Raw genomic sequence first — 25,455 nt, forward strand, 5'->3', positions numbered from 1 at the left:
ATGTCTAAATATAGTGAAGACTTCTACAGACCTAATCTTGCTATTTGGAAATGAAGTTTCACGTTCCTTTCTGTAATGTTTATACTGTAGCTTTTTAAACAGGAAAAAAAGATGTCCATTCAGCTATATAGGTAGCCTAACAGTTCTTCAGATTGGTGGGAGTTCAGACTGTGTTTTTAGCAGGTATCTACTTTGTGTAGGGAAGCAATAATCAGCAGTCCTAGCCAAAATTTGAAAAAGAATGGGTAAATGTAACAAGTTGTATGATAAAGGAAACAAAGTGATCCTAACTTTATGCTAGAGACCAAAGATGCAGTATCCAAAAAAACTGCCAAACTTATCTATATATAATATATATAGATATGTATACCTTCAGGTTATACAGGTCACTGAAAGTTATTATAGATCATAAGACTTGCATCTTAATCTTCCTAATCCAAATGCATCAGGGAAGTTTTATAGTTTGAAAAGATATGTTTTCAAATGGGGGAAGAAATGCTTGGATTGGGGTTTGGCAAGACAGAATTTTTTAGGATGAGATTATAAAGTTTGGAGACAAGGAAGAATTTGAGGTGGGAAGTTTTTAGTGTACCCATCCTGAACAATTCTAGGGAGATAAGGACAAAGTTGTTTGTAAAATTTGACTGTAGAAAGATTTTTATTTATCAATATATTGATTTACTTGAATTCCTCCCTGTGATCTTTTCCTACTGCTCCAGTTTCCTGAGCCTGAGACCATTTGTCTCCAAAGGGTTACCTGGAACATAAAGTGGTTAGAAACTCCAGTGGGGAGATGTCAGTTGCAGAATATTAGAGGCTGTGAAGGCTAGTGTCCTCTTGTTGACTGAAAATATTACTGCCTTGTTAATTGGAGCTTACTAAGACCCCTGTTATTTTGTCTATGCAGTAATTGTTCCAAGTACCCATCTAGATTAACTGAACCCCTGTATTTAATTTGGTCTGTGAATTCATATGATTTGCCTGGGTTAAGGAGTACCAGGATAAATACCCACACACTGACCTTGGCAGAAGTCTGGGAACAACAGCTTCTTGCAGAAATAGGTAATGTCCTTAACCAGCATAGCTACTTCTGCAGTGAGTTTCAATCTCTAGCTTAAAATGATTGAATTATTGAAGTCGGCATCCTAGACTCGATGTAAATCAGTAAGTGTATAAATGCCCTTCCTGTTTCAGAAACATAATGTGGTATTAGAAGACTGTATTTCAGTGCATACTTCCTTCTTGTTGTTTTCCACACTTCGTGTTGAGTCGTTTTAATAGGTTTGGGTAAACTGAATTTATTTTTTTTCTTACAAGAGTGCTTAATGCTGTCCAGGTGGTACAGACAATGTAGAAGTGCATCTGAAGTTTAAACCTAGTGCACGTTATGTTGTTATTCCTTCTGCACACATAGCTGCTGTAACTGTTATTAATTACTTTTGAAAAGGGGTTGGTGCACCTGGAGTAGGTAACTGTAATTGGAGGCTGCTGGGGACAAAAACGAACAGGATTTTTTGCAAGATGTGTAAAAAAGGAGTGGATAAGCATGGCAAATTGCAACAAAACCAACTCAATTGCAATTTTAACGTAAAGAAGTGTATTTAAGATGCCAATGTGTACAATGGAAACTTCTCTCCTGTTTCTCTTTCACTCTTGGAGAGTAGTGCTTACCAGCATTTGAAACGGCTGTCATTTGAATTTGAGGTAAAGTCTTCTAAGTAGAAAAGAGTTGAATCTGAAGGTTTAAAAAAAACAGAATGGGATTCAAAGGGAAGATAATTCTGCCCACTGGTCTTCATCTTCATGCATCTTCATTTTGTGCTGATAATGACTTTTAATAATAGAATTATTGTAATTATCTATTCCAAGAGAAAATATTTCCCTAGAAATTAATTTTTTACTTCTCTGAGTAAGCGTTCGTTGGAAGGATATGTTCTTTTTTGTAGTAAGGGCCTAGATGTTTTTAACTTTCCATTTGTCTGTATTACCAGTACGTTTCTGCTTTTGTCAACATTGCCAGAAAGCGTAGTATGAGCGTGTTAATGAAACTGTTTGATGTTAAACCTCTCTTTCTCTTCCTTGCCCTGGGATAGGGCTGTTAATACCCTTTATCAGGTCATATTTCAACTGATGTGATAATACCTCCCAATTCCCACCCCTGCTCCTGCCCCCCCCCCCCCCCAACACACCACTTACAGCAACATGTCTCAGCTTGTGTTTTGATCCTTCCCTTCTGTTTCTCCTAGATAAGTCCCTTCCTTTTTACCTCATCAGTTTTTTTAGATGTACCAGATGGGCTGATGTTCAGAGGGTGTGGATGATAATGTAACTGTGTTCTGGGTTAAAAGTCAGCAAAGATTCCATAAGTGGTGGTAGTTTGAAGCAAGAGACTTGCAGTACTGCTCAGTGTTAACTTTTGCTTAGTTTAGAAGATGTTATCCAGTACTTTCACAGGGTTTTGCTCTTATTAGAGTGGAAACTCATTCCAGTTTTGTCTGTTGACAGCATTCAGTGAAACCAGTTGAAAGTGAGAGAAACCAACCCTGAACCTCAGAAGTCCAATCTAACTCTGAAATTAACACTTCTTTGGACAAGGGCTGGGTTAGATGACCTTCATGTGTCTTGATCCTAAGAAATGGGTGGCTTAGATCCCTCTTACAAGCTTAGATGCTGCTTGAAGGCAAATTGATAGTACAATGCAGTACAGTCTCACAGTTGAAACTTTGAAGAGGAGCTCTAAGTAAAAAGGCATGAAAAGGAATGCAATGAAACAATGTAAATAATTTTTAAAAAATAGAACTGACGAAGTGGAAAATTGAAAAGTCTTTCTAATAAAGACCTGTTCTGGTAGGCGTATAACTTCAAGGGATGACGGTCCTTATTTAAATAGCATGTAATTGCTGCTTAAGTAGGCTTTTTGACAATACTTTGTCAAAAGACTAATAAACTTTTTAAACTTTTTGCAGGTGCGTACAAAGTAATATTGTGTTGCTTACTCAAGCTTTCAGGAGGAAGTTTGTCATTCCAGATTTTATGTCGTTTACTTCACATATTGATGAGCTGTATGAAAGTGCTAAAAAACAATCTGGAGGAAAGGTAACCTGTTTGTAAATTCAACCTCAAACTTCTGTACATTTCTGGATATTAACCAAATACGTTCTTTGTTAAGTAGACAGATTTTTCTTAATGTTTTTAGCAAAATGTTAAACTGGTAACTTAATAAAATAGTTTTGGAAGTTCAGTTATGCCTGCAGCCTGCAAACTGTGTTAGAAATACAGTTTCTTAACTCTAACAATCTTTTACAGTGTTGAGGTTAGAATGAGAAAATAGTGTTGTTCTTTCTTTATTTTACATAAACTATAAAACTGCTATATAATTTGTCAGACTAAACTTAGTCTATAAAAGAATTACGCTACTACACAACTGGTTGGGTTGTGTGACACAAATAATTGTTAACACCATACCTATGTTACTAATTAAACTTTATTCTAGTGCTTATTTTCAATAAATTAGTTGAAAAACCCTGAACTTTTTTACAAGCTAAAATTTCATATGATTTGAAAATGCTGAACGTGCTGTAACAGAGAACAGACATTCTTCTTAGCATGTGCTGAAGTTCGAAAAAAGGTTTTATTTGATAATGATCTAGTGAATATAATAATCTGTAATGAAGTTTTAGATATACTAGGTGATTATTAGTGGAATAATTCAGTTGTACTTTGTGTATACTTTCCATTGATGTTCATTTTAATTAACGTATATTAACATACAGTTAAATATTTTGGAAGTTGTAATGTCTATCTTTTTTATTTCACATTGTGATAGGTTGCTGACTATATTCCACAGCTGGCCAAGTTCAGCCCTGATTTGTGGGGTGTGTCACTTTGCACAGTGGATGGACAGAGGTATATTCTAACTTCTAGATTTTGCTATTTCAATTATTTAAACTATCTGACACATAAGAGCACTTCATGTTATCTTATGGTTTAATTAAGAAAAAGCTTTGCTGGAGTTGTTCAAGAAGTAAAATACACTTGGTGATCTTAATGTTCTTTCAGCTTCTCTGCTTAAGCTGAATTATTTTGCTATTATAAAATACTGTTTAAATAGTATTTGTAAATACTGTATTTAAAGCTGGATTATATTGCGCTTATGATCCAAACACAATAATGAAGCTGTGAGTAATTTTGGTGATTACCAAAGGACAATACTTACATAGTATTAATGTTTGGAAGTTGAAGAGCTTTGTCTAATAGTACCCGTGCCTCCAGCTGTATTACCTTTTCTGTAGGTCACGATGTACTAAAGTTAGTTCCTCTTCTGCATATTAATGTTCTTACTGTAGCATTATTATATTATCACTATATGTCATTGAAAAAAATCAGATCCATGTTCTTTAAAATGCAAATGTGGAAACTGGACAGAACTTAACGTGATTTTGCTTTTCAAGTTGATTAAACTTTCTCCTGTGAGGGTGTATGTAGGTCTTAGATATAGCTAGAGTGATCTTATTTTTATTTTTTCTTTATTAGTAAGTAAGTGTAGCAGGGACAGTTAAGAGCCTAAATGTAAAGGAGTATATCACACCATCTAGCTGAGAAGTAAGGTGAACTGTTCTGTGTGTACCTTTGTGACTAGACAATGTGAGATAGTCATCAGTTTGCATGTGTCTGCTGGCCTGCAGTTTGATATGGTCATACTGCATATTCCGAGTACCATAATTTTCAGGTGTTGGCTTATGTTCTGGGTGAATAGGGCATTCCTGAGAGAGCATCAGACTTGCTTATGGTGACTATGGATTGGGGTTCATTTTAATGTGATCGTTATGATCTGTATGTTTGTTTCTTATTAGCCATATGCTTTATAATCTCTAGGGGAAGAACTTACAAGTGACCTGAAGTATTTTTCAGCTCCCTGCTTAAGTGTCTGAATTATAATCTATTCATAGTAGAACAGCTTGAAAAATAAAATTGTTCTCCCTTTTGAATATTTTAAATTGGCATTTTGCTTTGTTTTGGATATTATAACTTGTACTAACGAAAGTTTTTATAATGCTAATTTCTGTAATGTTTAATGTTGTGTAATGTTAATTTTTATAATGCCAAAATGGTTTTGCGAGTTTCTCTGAAACCTTCTCGTGTTTTCTGCAAAGAAAAGAAGCAAATACACTTCTGATTTTGCCATCAGACAAGTGGTTGCTTGGAGCCTTTTGCTCTAGATGGGTCTTATGCTGCTTGTATAAGTCATTCTTTAATGCAGTCTGACTTGGATGTTGAAAGTAAACTTTCCAAAAGCTAGCATTTAATAATTGTAATAAAATACCTATGCTATTATGGAAAGGAATGTAAATACAGCTATGTAATTGTTGCCCTCGAGTTCCAAAACTGAATTGGATCTCATCTTTGTTTATATAGACATAAATATATATAGTGGCTATATTCAGGTCAGCTGTACCCTGTTGAGTATGCAGTTTGCAATTCAGTAGGGTAAGTGTGATGCTAGAGGTCTGAGGTGAATTTTTTGCTCTGGTACAAACCAATTTCTGACCTTGCTTTTACTTTGTTACATCGGCAGTAATCACCACAACTGACTTTGTTATGCTTAGTTTATGGAGGAATTGTTAAAACCTTGAAATAGTTTTGTTATGGTCTTTAAAATGAGACTTAGTAATAATATGCTTCTGAGTTTTTTGGTGTTTTTTTAATAGCCCTAGTATGCTGAAGAATAGATGAAGCATTTTACACTCTACTTGCCACAGCTGGCAAACAGGAAATTTCAAACCTCTTCATCTTGTGTTTTTCCCAGGCATTCTGTTGGCGATACCAAAGTTCCATTTTGTCTTCAGTCCTGTGTAAAGCCTTTGAAATATGCCATTGCTGTTAATGATCTTGGCACAGAATATGTGCACAGATATGTTGGTAAAGAGCCTAGTGGATTAAGATTCAACAAATTGTTCCTGAATGAAGATGGTAAGAGATATATAATACTTAATAATGCAAATACTCAATTTTAGAAAATTATAAAGCAAGCTACACAGTTTGATTTTGAGTCTTTTCATTTTGCTGTATCCTCTTAAGTCTTCTTATTAGACAGCGACCCAAAATATTTTGCCATCAGCAAGGTGTGCTTATCCTTTGTCACTCACTTTTGTGTAATTTAGAATGCTAGTAAAAGAAGCTTTATTACTTCTGTTCTATTTGCTAGTTATCCAGCTGTATGAAAAAACAAAGAATTTTGATAATGCAGGTACTGGAAATGTATATTTAGTTGAGTTGGTAGCAAGTGTTCCTTAATCATGCCTTCTGTAAAATGATGATGAAAGAATCAAAGATGTTAAACTGATTTTAAGAAACACGTTTATCACTTTCCTTCTCAGGCCTCTAAGAAGCAGATGCTGATGCCAAAGGCCAGCACTGGCTAGTTTCCAGAAGGCAAAATTGATCACATCTTCCCACAGATTATTCTAAACTGAATTTGGCTACCGATTCAAAACAAGGGGTGTTTTTTTGTTGTTTTTGGTTTTGTTTTTTCCTGTGGCAGGAGTGCTTTAGCAAGAATTTCTTGTACAGTACTTAGCTAGATTATTTCTTTTTCGTATTAATTCTCAAGCATGAAAATGTTATTTTTAAAAACACTGGCAAAAATTTGAGAAGGATGACTCATGTAGCTTTAGAGGAAATACTGGATGGTATCTCTGAAGCACAAATGTTTCTTCTAGCAGATCTTTCTCAGTAAGGGAACAATGTTTCTGTTGCCATGGTATTGCAATTAATATTTAATTAACAGTGTAAGGCTTGGATGATATTTTTGTCAAGGACTGTATTGAGTTCTGACTTAAATATCTATATTACTAACATATTAATGCTACATAATTATATTTAGTACATACCTTAAAATCATCTTTCCAAACTTACAGATATAATAGATCTTGACAATTTATTTCTTCTTTTTTGTTATGTTAGTAAGTGGTAATGAAATACCAATGTGCATGTGTATTGCCAAGAGGGCATTAAGCGTTTTATCAAGGTTTGCTGTCTTGCTTTCCTAGTTTTTCCAAATACAATATTGTACAGTGTGAAGAAGACCATTTTGAAAATTGCCCATTTTTCCCTTTGGACCAATATAGGTGTGGGGGTTTCTTTTTAACTTTTTTTTTTTATTTTTAATGAAATGCCAGAAAATATAGTAATCATTCTCTTCTTTTTGTTGCTACTTTTAAAATTGAACTATGAGAGAAGATGAATTGTTAGGCTGTGGTTTTTTACTATATTACTGTTAGACTTTATGAGTGTTTATAAGACTGTTATGCAATAAGAAAATTGGAATTATTGAAAGTTGTGCATGAAAGTAATAGAGAAGACTACATGATAAAAATTATAATTTTTAAGTATGTGCTTGTGTTGCTGATACAACTGACATGAGAAAAATGTGTTAGAACTAACCTGAACAGCCTATTATCTATACAGTCTTTAAATGAAAGACTAAAACAAAAGATAGAAGTCTAATAAATAGGAACATTGCAGTTATAGGGAGAGAAAGGGAAGCTTGAGTTTCTGTGAGTGAAGAAAGAGGAGGGAAGAAGGGATTACACTTTACTTGTAGATTTAAATTGATTTATAAAGTTTGGATATGCACAGTATTTGGTAGTTTGAACATGCATAACTACTTGGAAGATCAGATTTAAAAATAAAATATAATATAGGTATTTATTATCTTTCAAATTATTCTGATATAGTTGAATTTCATGTTTGTAAATAGGATTTTGTGAAGTGATATGCAGGTCTTTGAAAACTGGTTAGACATGCATGTGAAGCTATTTTTTGTACTTGCTACATTAAAAATTTCTAAAACAGGATGTTCTTCCATTTCTTTGTTTACTAGTATTGAGATTCAAGCTGGAAAGAATGGAGAAATTACAAGACAATTTTAAATTATAGCTAAAAATGCCAACTTATAACAAAAAAGCATTAATATGAATCATGTACATTTTGAATAAGATCTGTGCTCTGCGATGGAAATTTGGAAACTTCTGCAGCCTTGTGAATATTCCATTTTAAAACTTCCTTTATCAAAGGGAACATGTGGCCCATCGAACAATTCAGATTTCTGGAGGACTAAAGCAATTCCCATGTTAATTAAAACCCTATTATTCTAGTTGATTGAAGTAAATCAGGAATTTTACATAGTAAAATGTGTCTGAAATAGGCATCATCAGGAATAATTTTCCTGGTTATGGTCGTCAAGCAGTTTGTAGGTTTCTTCATGCTGATTAAGTTCATGATGCAACATGTCTGACAATACCTGTATATATGTACAGTTAATATCTCTTATCCATACGTGTGACCTTCTCCTGATGATAATCATTTGCAGAATTAGTCCAGTAATATAATTGTTTGTGGAACTTAGTCCAGTAATAAATGCTGCGTTGTAATTGAATGAGGGGTTGATTGCCAGAAAATTGTTTATTCTGTTGCAGGATTTTGTTAACCAAAGATTAAATTCTTTCTTTAAGTTTTTGTATTGGACAAACATATTCAAACATGTCATTTCAGGAAGAGCTTGCCATGATGAACTGTTTTGTGTGTTAAAATATCTGTATTGTTTGTGTGGCAACCTCTGCTTTCTGTGCTCGAAGACTGCAAGCCAGTTGTACAAGAAGGGCCTAAGGCCAATGATGGACAAAAAAGGTCAGAAGAACTGTTAGAGGAAAAGCATTGTAACTTGAGCTTGTTAGGGGGAAGGTCTAGTTCACATATGGCATAATTGCATGGCACATTACTAAAGCAATAGGGCTAATTGTCCAGCAATTTAGAGGTATTAAAAAAATAGATACTTTTCACCATTAAATAGTGATGTCTAGTGGGGATATTTTTAGGTAACTAAATAAATTATATTTTCTTTTATTTTGAATTTAGATATACCTGTTAGATACATTGCAGTTCTCTATGTAAAAGGCTGTTCTAGACAAGTATCTCCTTCCCACAGGAAAAACAGAGCACTGTATCAGTGAAGAATATATTCACTATTCAGAGGCTGTTAGGTGGGTTGTTTATGCAAGAGACAAATCGTTGAATCAGTGCTAGACTTAATCAGGGCACCCCAGTTAAAGGCAAAGGGTTATTATAACTTGTGCTTTTCATTAAGAATAAAAAGATGAATTGACTCGAGTATAATGAGATGAGACAGCAATGTAAGACACTTGCAGAGAAGCTGTGTAAAAGACTTTTTTTTTTCAGTCTGAGCAGATCATTGCCTTTATTATTTGATTATATATAGAAGGGGTATGTATGTGTTTTTGTTTTTAGTGATGTGTGTCAGTTAGCTTTGCAGAGTTTGATACCTCTTTCTAAAGATTAATAGATGAGTTTGTTCACCTCTCTGCAAACTGTTGGAATTACAGTATCAATCTTCTCTTGCAAACTGTTGCAATTACAGTATCAATCTTAATTCCTTGTCCTTGTACAATGTGGAATCCCTTGCTGATGGAACCCACTGTGAAGTAAATTGGTAGTTGCTGCTGCTTTAGAAAGAGACCTGTGTATGACTCCCCTTAAAAATTAATGTAGCCTCAGAACCTACACATCCCTAAGAGGTGAAAAAATACCTGGGAACGGCAGTATTATTGATGGGAGTGGAAGACATCTCCTGTTTGAAATTAGCAGGAATCTTTCAGAATGTAAGATGTTATTTAGGCACCCTGGCCCTTAAAAAGGGCCAGTATATCTTAAGTCTGTGGAGAGGTTCTTCACTGTAGAATAAAATAGAATATTTCAGCTGGAAGGGACCTACGACTGAGTCTAGTCTACCTGCCTGACCTCTTCAGGGCTGACCAAAAGTTAAAGCATGTTGTTAAGGGCACTGTCCAAATGCCTCTTAAACACTGACAGGCTTGGGGCATCAACTATCTAGGAAGCCTGTAGCTATCGTGGCAAGGTAGAAGGGTTATCTGCAATTACAGATATCTATGTATGGGAAGTGTTTGGGTAGTATTAACTGGTGCTATGCAGATAACAGTGAAATTGCTTTCCTGGGACCTGGGTACCCTGACAGAGTTTACTCTGCTTAGAAAAGGCAGCAGTGGATTAATGGAAGGTGTCCTACTCAGCTCTGTGATGTGCTGGTGTTAGGCAGCAGTGAGAGAGACCCTCAAAGAAGAGCTTTTGTTAGTGTGTGGTAAGCTGGACTGCTGTACCTCCACTTCGCTGCTAAGGCTCCCACAGTGATTGTTCCTTGCTGATTTGCCAAGGGGGGAACAAAATGCAACTTCATTTCAGAAGCACATTTAGGAAAGTCCATGCTTCATTTCATCAGAAGGTTCTTGCCATTCTTCATGTGAGGGCAGCACGTGGAGGTGTATTGGTTGTAAAGTGGCCGGAACTGGTACATGTAGTTTGAGATGTTAAGCAGTGAGAGACAGGAATCTTCAGAGCAGAGGAAAAGGTAACCAAGAATGTCTTGTGACACTGAAAGTTAGTGGTGACATCTTCGAAGAAATGAGATGCAGTAGAATCATGAGGGTATATTCTGTGTGTGGACTTAGCACATTGATACGCATTTGAGTTGCTGAATGCTAAATAAACATTACACGTCCTTTTTATTCACATATACATGTGATGTGGGGTTTGGGAATTTTTTAATTTGCTTTATACTGTGTGGCAGATTGAAATCAGAGATGTGCAGAAGAATCAAGAGCAAAACACTTGTAAAACTACTTTCAGAATGGGCTGTATACAAGTAAGTCGTTAACGTGTTTATGGGCTGGAATGATACCTGATGTTGATGTGAGGAAGCTGTAAAAAAAAGAGAATCCTAGCTAGAGCAAGAAATGAGGGTGACTGTGTTCTGACCATGCATGAGGCCAATGTTTTGTTGGACTATATGTCTGGAGTTGGGATCCCCAGTTCAAGGAGAATATTGAAAAACTAGAGGGGGCTCCAGTAGAGGGCTGCCAAAGTGCTGTGGGGTCCAGGGCACATCACTCCCAAAGAGCAGTTGAAAGGGGAGGTTAGGGGCTCCCCTGGGAGCCACTTAAAACTTTTGAAGAGCAGTTGCAAAGTTGAAGATGTGTGTAGCTTTTCTTGGTAGTGACAGGTGATACATAACAAGGGCCAGCGGCCCCACACTGTGGCTTGGAAGGTGCACGTTGGATGTTAGGGTAAATTTGTTCTCTAGGAGGAACAGCATTGCTAGAGAGGTAGAGGATTTGCCATGTTTGGAGGTTTTCAAGACTCAGGTAGATAAAGGCATGACTGACAGGATGTAACCTTGGCAGTAGGCTTGCTTTGAGTGGGAGGGTGGAGGAGATGACCTCCAGATGTCCCTTCTGGCCAGCAGTCTCTGATGCTCTGAGTAGTCATTTGACTTGTAACATCTTTGATTGGTGTTCATGTTTCTGGTCGCTAGGGAGAGAGAGAGCTAGGAAGCTAGGGAGATGCTACTTCTTTCCTACTCAGAATCTGGTTTTAATTGAGTGTCAAATATATTTGACCCAAGTTGCTTGCATTATTGACATGAGTAGAACAGGACGTTCAATATAGGTGGATCTTAAGTACAATCAGATGAAATCAGAACAATTCCTGAGTCTGTTTCAGAGAGATAAGGAATGGCACTGACAACTTTAAAAGTAGTATACAGACATTCAGTTTGTGTTTTAGGGGAGCTTTACTTTTTTGGACAGAAGGTATTGGTCTTACCTTTTTGCTAATAGATCTTTTTAAAAGTTCTTTTTAATATTGATTTTCTGAAAAATACTAAAAGGAACTTGAGATGATTAGTTTTTTGAGATGATCTGATAGTCATAGATGGCTAGGTGCCATTGACCATGACTAGTGTAATTCTCATGGGAGAATAAGTGTGTGTATGTACTGTGAATATCAGATTAATCTCCAAAAAGCAGTCATCTCAAGTTCCTTTTAGTGTGCATGTGTATGTATTATATATAAAAATAGTGAACGCTTTGTGTATTTTTTAAATGAGTATTTTTTTCAGATCTGGACATAAAGTAACAGCAAATAAAAAGAAGAATTCAAGCCTGTTTCAGTATTAAAGTATTGAGAATTGGTTGAGGTTTTCAGACACCAGAACCCTCAAGAATCAACATCCTAGTTAAAAGACACAGCAAAAATGTTAGTTAAAAAAAAAAAAAAGATAACTGTAGGAGGTAGATGTTGATGAATGAAAACTTGTATTTGGGAAAAGCAAGACAGCTGATACAGAAATCTTTCTGGAAAAAGAAGAAGAAGAAAAAATTAAAAGGTGATTCATTCACATGAGCAGCCAAGAATGACTGGGAATGCAAAAAAATACTGTTAATAGGGAGATTAGTGCTACGAAGAAAAACACAAGTGTAGCAGGTATATGCAAGTCAGTTATAAAGTAAGTTAAATTCTCATGAGGATGAGTTAATTGTTATTTCAGAAGCTGCCAATAGAAACTTCTGATTCTTAAAAAGAATCAGGATTTTGTATTCCTGTACAGCAATAAGTAAATTAAAGAACTGGAAATGGTTTGGTTTCGTTTGGTTGGGTTTTTTTGAAAGGACCTGTTTGAACACTTTTTAAATCAGTGAGACATGCTAACTTGGAAGAAAAATTGGAAGGTCCTTTAGAGGTTGTTCTACTTGCAAATGTTGCATTGATCAAATCTTGGAATGCTGGAGAAGATTCAAAATTTTCAAGAAAAGAAATAATGCCAAACCTATTAATTTACTGGACTGTTAAGTAGCATTAGGCTGAGTGTGTTCTAAGCTGTAAAATACTTTACTCAGAATTTTAAAAATTGTGTATAAAGTTGGATTACAGTATTTTTAATTTAGGATTATATTCCATAATGATAGCTTTAAGTGATACATTAATATTTATCATTTTTCACTTAAACACTTGACTGGTTTTGTTTGACAAATGCATCTTGGGATATGTTTGTAATTGAAAACTTCATTTCACAGACAGGCCTCATAACCCTATGGTGAATGCTGGAGCAATTGTGATCACGTCTTTAATCAAGGTAAAAAGTTCACTTTTAGTTTCTCTCAGAGTGTAGAAAAAGTATCTTGTACAGATTATGACTGTTTTCATTTTATGTGTGCAATATCTGATGGCAGTTTACTCATTAGCAGGTAGACAAGCTCTGATGTTTTGGAAATAGTAACACATCCAAACAAATCCAATATTAGACTAGCAGTTTTTAAACAGTAACAGTGCAGCTGAAAGACTCTTTTTTCTTAGCATTTTTAGTTTTGCTTCCTTCTTTAACTGCACAACAGTCGATGTTCTCTTGAGAGAATTGCCTCATACTTGTTAAATGCTAACAGTATGTCCTCAGGAATATACTTTATAGCACTCAAATATGTTTCTGAATGTCTAATGCTCTTATATAGCATAAAGTGGCAAGAGTATTCCTTGCTGTGCAGAAGAAATGGAAGATACTATAATTTGTACAGGAACAATGCAGCTATATTTGCACGTCAGTCTTAATACTGAATGTGTCCGCTATTAACATACTGTACAACTAAATTATGTTTAACTTCTATGTTACATAGTTTCTGTTGGGATGTTAAATATGCTTTCTTAAATAAGTGTGTTTGGAAACAGTTACCCATATTTCGCTGAGTAAACCACAGCTGGATAATGACTTAACATCTTTACTCCATGATCTTGAGACTTTAGAAAGCTATATTTTATTTTTCCTTAGAATAGCTGAATATATCTCTTGAAGTTGTAAATGGCATAAATTCCATGTAATGCTAATGTTTGCCAGATACCTTACTTGTATTTTCTGCCTTTTTCTGGTAGCCACTGGTATAAAAAACTATTTTTTTTTTTTTTTCTAAGGGTACCTGCTTAGGATTGTGGGGAACATGTCAGTCCCCTGGAGTTTTGAAGTAGAAAACCTAATACTGTTAACTTCAGAGGTCTAAAAATATTGTTTACAGCCTTTTTCTTGGTTATGTTTCAAAGTCCCTTAGCTACAGTGTGTTTCCTACCTCCTATTTCCAAGTTGTTGATTTTAAAATTACTTAGCTCATGATTTTCTGTTATTTTATATTTAAAGAAGGTGTAAGAACTCCTGCTTAAAGACATTTATCTTTAATAGCTGTAGGTGAAAGAAAATGGCCTTAAGTATGACAGGTAAATTTATTCACATTTAATATTTTTTTAAAGGTTGACTGAGCATTGAAATTCACTTGGATAATAGTGAATTTTAAAATCTGACTTAACACATTTGTCTGCAATGTCAAAATGTTAGTCCTATTACAACATGCCCTACTGGTCATAAGGCAAAACACAAGCATGTGCCTCTTGCAGAAGGCACATAGTTCTTGATAAATGGTGTACTTCTGAATAGATAACATGGATTTGTATACTGCATGCAATTGTGATATTTGTTAGAAGGTTGGGGGATTGTTTTTGCTGTTTTTTTTTAAATTTTTATTTATTTTTTTGCTGTAATGTTCTTATGAAGAGTATTGCATTGCACTAACATTTTTGCATGTGGTAACTGCACGTCTAATGGACACGTATCTTACTTATCACACTCCATTATTTGTTTTCAGTGTGATTAAAAAGTAGATTATTTTATGTACTGTTTCCACTAAGATACCATTTATCACTTGAATAACTAACCAAACTAGACATACTCTGAATAAAATGACATAGAGGGTCACATGTAAAAAGTAACGTAATAGTTGTATTTTTTGTGAAATAACTGCTTTACAATCTACAATATTCCTACTAACTATTTAGTGATTTAATTAATTCACATTTATATTCAATCTAATCTGAGGCTGACTTCTTTTTTCTGGAAAAGGTGGCTTCATTAACCTATGTTTTGCCCTCACTTCCTCTGCATTCATTCTGTTTATTTGAGGTGTTACTTGCATATCTCGAAGACTGTGTATGGCTCCTAGAGTCCCAAGAAAATTAAGGGGTTGTTAAGCATGACTGAATTCACCATGTATGACAGATCTATCTAATAATAGCATGTTGATAGCTATAGAGAGATTATTGCAGTATTTCAGTGTTGAGTGCTTTTACCTCCTTTGATATTCATTATTTTATCTTTCTGAGAAACTGATACAAGAAGTCTTTCAAAATTTACGTACATTGTACTGAATTTAGCAGCTGTTGGTATGCATGATCTTGCACACAACTGCCCTTAGAATCTGACACAAATTACGATTACTTGTGGATAAGAGATGATGCTTGGAGTAATCTTTTTGTCAGAATTTGTAATATGTTAACATTTTAGGGGAAAAAAGGGTTCTTAGCATCACATACCCAGTTCTGACTTCCATAAGAATTTGGTGGACGCACCTTGGAGCAGAGTCTGAATTGTAATGTTATGTTTAGTCCTTGCTACTCATAATAATAAATAATAAAGCATATATGCATGTTAAGTTGTATATTTATTTGGTTTACTTTTAGGCATGACTATGTCATACTTTTACCAGCTTAAATGATTCTCCAACTGTCATGTGCTTGGAACTACAACATATTTACATTTTGGTGCCCTAACTCCCAGCTCTGTTCTAACTGTACTTGCATTACACTCCAGACTGTTCCAGCAATTTAAAGCCTTTATCTACAGTGAAAATGCTTTAGCAAAAGGACATCCTGTGGGCCAGTTTTGATGAAATAAAATTTTCAAAAAACCCTAAGGACCTTTTCCCTTGTTTGTAATTGTACAGCCATTTGCCCTTACATGCTAGTTACATAAATTACATAGTTATAACAATTTTCAAATAATGTCATCAGAAGAAAATTGGAGTGACAATTACAGGAGTTTGTGGAAAAGTGATATTAGATAAAATGGTAAATTCTTCCAAGTCTCCAAGGAAATACAGGTGCTTGAAAGAAGAAGATTTAGCTCCTGTACAGATTTAGTACAGATTCAGTGCTCTGTAACCACACAGCGTTCTGTACCTCACATTGACTGGGAAAAGTCTTTATTGCCTGTGGTATGGATAGATTTTAATGCTTTGATCTGTTTTTTTTTTTTTTTTTCTTAAACCTTAAACTCAATTCTCAAAGCGTGTCAACTCCAGGAATATCAGTGGTTGCGTCAGCTATTGCCTACTTTCATGTATCTTTACTAACTGGGGAGGATAGCCTGTTAGAGATGCAAATGAGATGAAGAGGAAGGGTTCAGAGCGACGTGTAGAAGGCAGCAGATGGCTGTGGAAGGAATCACCAGAGGACAAGGGATTAATCTTAAGTCATTTTTATTGTATGCTTCAAGATTCCATCTCTAGATAAAAGCTTTCCTAGTATAACAGCAAAGGTTTGGGCAAATACAGTCTATATAAATCCTGTAAGTGCTGACAACCACGTGCAGAATATTATACACAGCGACAGTATACTTGAATGCTCGGTGAAAGGAGGTATTCTATGGTGATCGATTAACGTGGGAAGACTTTAGACATGTTGAGGGCATAACAATATTCATAGTCCTTGCAAAAAATTTGGTGTTCAAGAAAATGAAAATGTTGATCTTGCTGACCCTGAAAAAACTTAATTCAATGAAAGCTTTTCTTCTTTGTATAAAACATAAAGAGGTATATCTGATATACTTAAGAACTTTCTAAATATGCTGGTATATCATAAAATAAATGAGGCAGAGTGGTGGAAAATACCTCTCCAGCTGTGCCAAGGGTCTGTTTGTTGTCAGGATACAGTTATTAGGAAACCTATACAGTTATGGTCTAATACTTGAGGGGTGGGAAAATGAATGGTTTATTGGGTTTATTTGACAGTATAGTTACAATAAATAGTACAGATTTAGCTTAATTGGTCTATGCTACCCACTCTAGTTATCCTTCCTTATAAACTGATGTGTAAATGTACATACATACCACTCTAAAACATGTGTTGGTGTTGTGATCTTCTCTGCCAGATACTTGTCTTTATTTTGGTGAAGTTTTCTCTCTTCCTGGGTTATTCATTTTATTGTAGTAACTAATTTTGGATAGATCATTCACATTATTCTGCACTTGCTTTTTATGATGAGTCAAGTGTATTGGATGTTATTTGACATAGGGTATCTAGTAGTGATAATGTAACTGACATGTATTCACTGGTCATATATGCAAGTATTTCATACCTGAAGGACGCAAAAATAATCTTACATGTATTTGAAGTAGTAATAGTACTGGTCATAGTGAGTCAAATACTGTCTGTGACAGTGTGCTCTCAAGTATTTCAGAGCTGAAAATGGCACACTAAGCAGTCAAGACACCAGTTTTCACATAACAGGCCCAGATTAACAAATAAAATTAAAAATGTGTGTAAGTACAGAAAACTAAAATAAAGACATTAGTAGTTAAGTTAATGTAAAATGCACAAATGTAAAAAATGTTTTCTTGCACTGACATAGCGTTATGATTTTCTTCCTGCATGTCTTCATCACAGTGTAGTGTTAGATTATAAATTTGACTTAAAAAAATCCAGAAATTAATTTTTGAATAATCTTCTATTATTAGAAGATTATAAACTTCTCATGATCCAGATGTTTTTATTAGCTTGGCTTAGAGTAAAAATTTAAAAATTATTTTAACAAGAGACACATGGTAAGAGCTTATGTGGTCTAATAGTATAAATACTGAATGTCAGTCAATGAAAAGTGGCTGATATTAACTACTATTCTAATAAATATTGCCTGATTTTTGTTGTTGCAAGCTCTGGGAAGTACCCATGGGTCTCTTCTTTCCTATGTATGTGTAGGCATGCAACCTATGCAACTGCTTATATTTTTCTAGTAGAAATACAAATTATAAAAGTACCTTGTTTAATTAAAAAAAAAAAAGGGAAGATCACTAAAACCTGACACAGTCAAAAAATTCAAATTTGATTGACAGCCGGAGTGTCCACTGTGGTTTTTAAGTGTTTACAAAATTGTATTGAGCTGTCTTCTGCAAGTTTGAATTTTCTGCCTATCAAACTGCTTCAATCTTAACATACTCAGTTTCATTTTGTATTCATTTAGAAGTGTTTTTTCATATGTATATACACACAAGCATGTATACAGTAAGTGTGTATATGAACATATGTTCCAGTAAATGTACTAAGTGTTTGTGGAGTTAGTGCATGGAATGTTTCCTTTGATGTTCTAGACAGATGAATTGCATCTGAACTTAAATAAAAACGCTTTTCAAGAAGTATTGTCGCAGTGCCCCCAACCTTATAGGCTTACAAAATGAAAATAAGAAGTACTTGTGCAAGAACAGAATTTTTCTTGTCTCTTATATTTGTTTAAATTATTATGGAAAAGTTGTTGAGTATTCTGAATGTTAGGATTTTATGTTTGCAATTGAATTTTAATCATAGAATGTGTGTTGCCTCTGTGTCTCTTCAGCTTTTTAGGAGGAGCAGCATACCTCTGTCAGCTGCTGAAAGAGGGGAAACTAATATGTTGGCTTTTTTAGTCCTCATGTGTATGGAAGCAAAGTTCTGCGTTTTAGTTACGCGTTATGTTAAATCGCTACTGAGGTCTGGGTCATGTGATTGCTTAGGCAAATACTTTAGGTATACGAGCAGTCTGATTTCAGTAACAATGCTTTTCGGTTTGATATAAAGTACCTATACAAGTGTGTGGAACATCAAGGACTAAAACCACATCATCTGAGTTAGTATACAGAAGATTTTCTTCCCAAAATACAAGATTAGATGTAAATTTTAAAAAGAAACCTTTTTTTATAACAAGTTGATGTGGAAAAGTTTGCATTGAATCTTATGCCCACCAATTTTATATGCTGCTAGTAAAGCCAGGTTTTTGTTGAAGAGCTAGGAAATTTTTTTTCAACTGGGAAAAAAAAAAGTGAAGTATTATGTATTTATATTTTTGCAGAAAGCATGATCCCTTTCTCCCTCTTTCTTTTTTTAACAAAAGAACTTGTTTCAATTTATTATACATGTCTAACCATACAATTATCAATGCAGCATCCCATAACTAATGCTGACCCACTTTCCCAGAAAAAGATGTTCATTGTGCATTTGAAAGGTTGAAAAGGTTTTTGTGGTTTAAATGTTGTTACATATTTTACAGCATTAGGATCTATGGAATATTTTGACAACTGCAACAGTTCAATGAAGTTGGTAATTTCTTCTTTTAATTATTTTTCATTGAACAGATTTGGAGTTAAATTTTTAAGACTTGTGTTCTGGTATATTATACAGGAACATTTTGATGAAATGTATCATGAATTTTTTTATCTTATTGCAAATTAGGTAGAGATTATTAGCCTTTAAGCATAAGGTAACCACTGGCGTATAATTTTGACAAAATAGTGTGGTGTTCCTTTCAGCTAGTGATCGTACGTGAATGACTGCACATCCTCTTGTAGATGAGCTGATGCATGGGCTTCAAAGATTATCTGCAATACCCTAATCCACATACAGAGTGGGAAATGAGACTGGCTTTACGCATTTCATTAAGTAAAATACTGGTTGATATAAAGCTTCAGTTTTTTCCACTTTCTTCCCCATTCCCATACTAAACACAGTGCAAGTAATGTTGAATTGTTTGAGATGTTAAACAGAGTTTTGTTATCTAAATAGAGTATCTTTAATACTAAAATTATTTATAAAAACATCTTCTCCAAATACATTGTTTCCACTTGCATATGTGATGCCACTGTTTAAAAAACTTCCTCAAAAAGTTCTACTTGGCTTCTTCAAAAAATTAAAAACGCCCCCAGTAGACCTTGTGCTATTTTTTTACCTCCCACCCCTCTTTCAATGTCTTGCTATAGGAATTTGTGAAAGGTCGCCTGTCAGAGACCTGTAAAGAATTGATAAGTCTTTAACTGGCAACTACTAAATTTGAGAATGTTCTTAAACTGGGGGGGAGGGGAAGCCCCAAAATAACACCCCTTGTCCTCCTTAAAAAAACAAACCAACCAACCCTAAGAATTAAGTTTCACTAGCATTTTTATTAAGTTGGATTTAGATTTTTCATTACATTGTTAGCACAATGATGTACTCCATGATGTGAAATTCTATTTTTCTATTTCATTTTTAATAGGTAGGACATTAATCAGATATTAATCTAATCAGATTTTTTTTATTAAATGCAATTATTTTCATAGTAAGGGGTAACACTTTATTTTAAGTCTTCAATCTAAATTCTTATATGGGCGCTAGCCATGGAAATACTTTAACTTCAGTAGCCTGAACCTTCCTATGCTCAGCTCTGTTGGTAATATAAGAATACCTTTGGGTTACTAATCTATAAAAAGTTAGTGGTTTTGTTATAATTATCCTGATTGTAGTTACTTTTGTATTTTTTGCTTTAACTACTACATTTACTTATGCTAAACGTGTGAAGTTGAATAGAGAGCACTTAAAATAAAGCATACCTTTTTCAGTTTAAACTCATTTCCAATGTACAGGTGTTTAATAAAACTCTTATAGGATTATTTAATGTAAATGATAATTAAAGATTTACTTATCTAACACTTTAATTTTTTCATTAATATATGAAATGATTGTAGTACCTTATTCTTAATTAGCCTCATACCTTAGTTATATGCATTAAAAATCCTAATACTGTTAAGTGAACTAACTTCTTTCTTATGTTAACAATTTTTTAAATTATTTTTTCTTTTCTTGCAGCAAGGAGCAAACAATGCAGAAAAATTTGACTACGTAAGTTAATGTTATAACATTCCTTTTTAAACTAAATTCAGTGGTAAAAATCTCAAGTTGGCAAGGGAATTGCAAGTGAAATTTTAGTAATTTCAAATGTTTTAGTTTTTTTTCTGTACTTGGTTGTTTAAACATTTAGTGATTTGGATTGCATTTGTAAAATTGTGTTACAAGATTCAGGGTGAGGCTGGATTGGATGTTCATCAGTTGTAACTTTCATGTCTGAAAATGTTAGTATGCTCCCCCCCCCCCCCCCCCTTTCTGTCTCTAACAGGTGATGCAATTCATGAATAAAATGGCTGGTAATGAGTATGTTGGATTCAGTAATGCTACGTAAGTATTTTTTTACTTACTTAATGAAGTCAGGTGGAAAGTGCCTCAACTGATAGTTGGCATATTGAGCTTATGGCAAAGTTTAGTTATTTACACTGAAACCATCATTTTCTCCCTAATATTAGAGAGTTTCTTTAGTTCTTGTAAATTTTAAGCCAAAGTTGTGCATGTCTCTGACATCAGTGTGGCTAAATCTCACACAGAAGTGTTGGTTACCTCTTTGAAATTTCATTATTCTGTCTTAGTGCTCTGTTGATGCTATGGCAGTGAGAGCTGTAATTGCAACTCCTATTTTCCTGGCATTCGTATTAAAAATTAAACTCTGCATGTTGATGGCTGCGTATCAAATGTTTAGAAAGCATATTTTATACAATTGGGAGTCTTCATGCTTTTTTACTTTGCATATTTAAATTCTTTTCTAAAACAGTTCCCCTCATTAGCTCAATGTACAGCGTTCCAAAACTCTTGAGAGCTTTTTGAGGCAGCACAGGGAAAATCATAAAGATTCCATACAGCAGAGTTGCTTCCAGGTTGCTAGTTGGCATGCACATGTAGAGAGGCAGAATGAGATAATTAGTGCTTTTCCTGAACTTTGTTCATGTAAAAGCGTTTACCATGGAAGGAACCAGACAGGAGAGAATTACCTACCCTTGTATCATACAGATTCCTCCTTTAGGTTTCATCCTTAACTTAATCATCATGATAAACAGTGCAGCCACCAGTCTGGCTGTTACCTGACCTGCAACCTGATCCTCAGATTCCTCTCTGGTTTGGTTAGGGTTGTCAGTGAATGACCCTTTTACTACAGCTTGTTGTGGGATGTTTCATTCCACTATGGACTTTTTAGAAAAGCTTCCAAGAGTAGGATCTTACACTTTGCCTTATCTCCAAGTCAGCTTATGTATGTGTAGGTAACCAGTACTGTGTATTTGTGTGCATTTGGATGTTAAAGCTAATTCACTCCAACTGGGTGTACTGGGATGAGCTTCTATGGCAACTTCTGTCCTCTTAGTAGAATGTTTGTGTTCAGAACTAACGTATCCTTTACATGCAGTTTTACTGAATTACATTATGTGTCTCTGAAGTTTAGCAGTGTTTTTAAAGTTTGACGTGTTGTCTTGTTGTTTTGGTTTTTTTTTTTTTATTTTGTTCTAAGGTTCCAGTCTGAAAGAGAGAGTGGAGATAGAAACTTTGCAATCGGCTATTACTTGAAAGAAAAAAAGGTTGATCTCTTTTGTTTATTGTATTTTGAGGACTGCATGGTGGGGTTTTTTCATAGTCTATGAAGACTTTTAATTTATTTAATGTACAGTAGGGTATAAATTATTCTAATACTGTATATGTTTTCATACTTTATAAATGACAGCATTTTGAGTAACAGTGATACTTATGTAATTCTAATAGAACACCTGTAATCTCTTTTTCTGTATCATAGCCATGATAATTTGTTTTATTTGTTGTAAAATGCATAATCTGTGCTGTTCAGATGACTCTAGAATAGATGCAGTTTGCAGTTTTCTGATTTAAAGATGTTGAAAGCTGTACTAAAAAATATTTTAATACCTAGCTTATTGATCTCACTGTGCTGTGTTATTTTTAAATCTGATGTGATTTAATATCTCTGCTTGTTGCATTTAATTAAACAATTTAAAATCTGCCTAATGCTTAATATGCTGACAAGAATATAGCTTAATTTATGTCTCTCTAAAAGAGGTATTTAAAAAAAAACCAACAAAACAACCAAACCATAATTTTACTTTAAAGACTCTCTTCATTTTTCTTCCTCAGTGCTTTCCTGAAGGCACGGATATGGTTGCTATACTAGACTTCTATTTTCAGGTAAGTGACTTCAAAATTGAGACTCTTTATAGACTTAAAATTAGTATTATAAGCAGTAGAAGCTGATTTGTTCATAGATATGAAAGCTTTAATGGCTTATAGTTAAACTTGTCAGCTTCTGTTTAAACTCTGGAAATGAATGATGTACATTTGATGTATCCAGATTTGCTTTTTTTAGGTGATGTACTTAGGTGTCTTTATTGCTAATGCAAACTAGCAATAGTCTTTAAAACACTAGTAGTTAGAAGATTAAAATGTCTCATTACTTCAGTGAGTTCGACAAAATACTTTTGCTTCTTTGGGTTGCTGCTCTTTATTGTACTGTGAAGTATTTAAACTCCATGTGTAAATAGATAGTATATGCATGCTCTATTGTAAACTCAAGGGTACTGTTATAAATGAAATAATAGTAATATCTCCTTTTTGTTTAATTCAATGCTTATGAGTAAAACAAAGAATCTAGTCACATATATTCTCCCCTCCCCCATTTTTTTTTTCTTTTTCACTTTCAGCAAGTTATTTGCAACTGTCACAAAATGAGAACTTGGCAAGTGTGAGGTATTTCCTCAGTAAGGGTTTCCTAATATTAAAACATTTACAACTCGGTTAGCTCTGCAGCATGTAGTTCTCAAGAGGCAGTTCAAGTTGTGTTACTGATTCAGTCCATCTGGGATAGTTTAAAAAAAAAAATAAATAAATCCAGAGTTTAGTTCTCAAAATGAATCTGGTTTTGAATCGTGAGACTTGCTTTTACTTATGCAAATTATAAACAATACATCTTAAAATGCAAATTTTATCTGAGTTTTTTTCCTATTGGGATGCACCTGCTTTAATCTTTGGATCAAATGACTGTTTATGAAGTAAGGTATATGTGGTTAGCCTTAGTTGACCTCTTGTTCAGCTGGAAACCAGGTACAAGCTAATACTCTGAACGTCTGTTATTACAGGACAAAACTAATAATTTATTTACTGTTTAAACATGCTTTTTAAATGCTTCCTATCCCACTGCCTCAAGTCCTGATATGCTTCTGAGTGCAAAGCTATTCATAAGTTAAGAAATGCCAAAACTAACTTTTCTGATGTATTTTACTTTGGCGTCATTTTCATACATTATGATCTCTAATTTCACAACTGCGTGTCATTCTTTTTTTTCCCTTGCAAAATCCCCTTCCCACTTCATACTCAGAAAAAGGGCAGCTCATACACGAGCGGTAATTCTGTTTTCTTTTCTTCTCACTGTACAACGCTTACTTTTCAACACTACTCAGATTCTACTTAAAAGGCTAGTTACTTCTTTTCTTTGGGTCTTCTGTAATGCTCCTTCCTCCCTTGTGTAATTGGAAACTTTCTGAACAGGAATAAACTTACTTTCCTATTATCTCTGTAAAAGTGAGGATGGATTATTCTCATTTTAGAGAACTGAGGTACAAAATGCAGGTGCTTAAACTGAGAACCTAGGAACACTTTTTTTCAAAGTAGGTGATATTATGTAATACTTCATATGTTTAAAACACAGTTGCCATTTTAGATGCGTCTCTGACAATCTCTTGATTTGCCACTCCAGTTGGTTGGACTAGGATGTATTGAGTTTGGCACCCGGAAAATAAGAATTCCAGGTAGTAACTACTCATGTAAACGTGGCTTAGGTAACTTCCTGAAGTATCATGTAATGACTGTTGGCAAAAGCAAGAATACAAGCACTAGTTTGTTTACTTTTCAGAGTAGCATTTCAGTTTTAGGTTGAAACCAGCTTATCTTTTGGTTTCTGCAGAAATGAGGCAGCATCAGGTGATGGCATCATATCACATTTCCTGATGTGTCACCAAAGTATGTATAGTCTGTACTGAAGCAGGGATCCTGGGAGAAACTATTGTGTGGTCGTATCATTAATATATCATAAACTATATATGAGAGAAAGGTGAAATAAGGCTGCATCAGCAGGAAGTGCTGGCATTAAGACTTGCATGTGCTAGAGTCTGCAGCTTTAAAATGTACTTCTAATAATGTGTGGGGTCTTCTAAGGCTTAAAAAAACCCAAACCACACAAACTCAAATTGAGAAAAAAAAACAGTCATTCTGTGGCTTTGCCATTTAAGCAGATGAAAAATACTGAGATTGTTTTCCAGTCCTCTTCCTCTCAAAGGAACATAAGGGGGGTGGGGGGAGGAATCACGCAGAGACACTAACCCATGAAAAATACTGTCCCAAACTATTAAGAGGGCTTACAAACACTGTCACTGGGATCTTTATAGTAGGAAGATTCAGACTATATTAATTGATGCTACTAGCGTCATCTGTAATGAATGTTATGCTACAGGTTATTGTATGAGATATTATTATTTCTCTAGAGACATATTGCTGATCCTGCTGTAGTTGTCCTTGATGTGCTGGAAGTATCGGTTCTTATAATCTCTATTTCTTTTTCATAAGCTCTGCTCAATAGAAGTAACATGTGAATCAGCAAGTGTGATGGCAGCAACTCTGGCTAATGGTGGCTTTTGCCCAATCACTGGTGAAAGAGTACTGAGTCCTGAAGCAGTCCGGAATACCTTGAGTTTAATGCATTCCTGTGGCATGTATGACTTTTCAGGGCAGTTTGCCTTCCATGTAAGTAGTTTTCATATATTAATTATAGGCGACCAG

At 34.6% G+C, this 25,455-nt stretch overlaps 1 protein-coding gene across 2 annotated transcripts in view; it reads left to right on the forward strand.

Annotated features, from left to right (window-relative positions):
* The window catches only part of GLS (glutaminase), a 69,278-nt gene that overhangs the window by 12,619 nt on the left and 31,204 nt on the right, over positions 1-25,455 (forward strand). For both annotated transcript variants that reach the window (XM_049810418.1, XM_049810408.1), the window contains exons 4-12: positions 2,967-3,096; positions 3,827-3,906; positions 5,807-5,970; positions 12,945-13,003; positions 20,608-20,640; positions 20,915-20,973; positions 22,130-22,196; positions 22,762-22,812; positions 25,243-25,419. In XM_049810418.1, coding sequence (XP_049666375.1) covers positions 2,967-3,096; positions 3,827-3,906; positions 5,807-5,970; positions 12,945-13,003; positions 20,608-20,640; positions 20,915-20,973; positions 22,130-22,196; positions 22,762-22,812; positions 25,243-25,419 — 820 coding nt within the window. The remainder of the gene's footprint in view (positions 1-2,966; positions 3,097-3,826; positions 3,907-5,806; positions 5,971-12,944; positions 13,004-20,607; positions 20,641-20,914; positions 20,974-22,129; positions 22,197-22,761; positions 22,813-25,242; positions 25,420-25,455) is intronic.

Source organism: Accipiter gentilis, chromosome 1 (assembly GCF_929443795.1).
Source record: "Accipiter gentilis chromosome 1, bAccGen1.1, whole genome shotgun sequence".
In the NCBI taxonomy this organism is placed as follows: Eukaryota; Metazoa; Chordata; class Aves; order Accipitriformes; family Accipitridae; genus Astur; species Astur gentilis.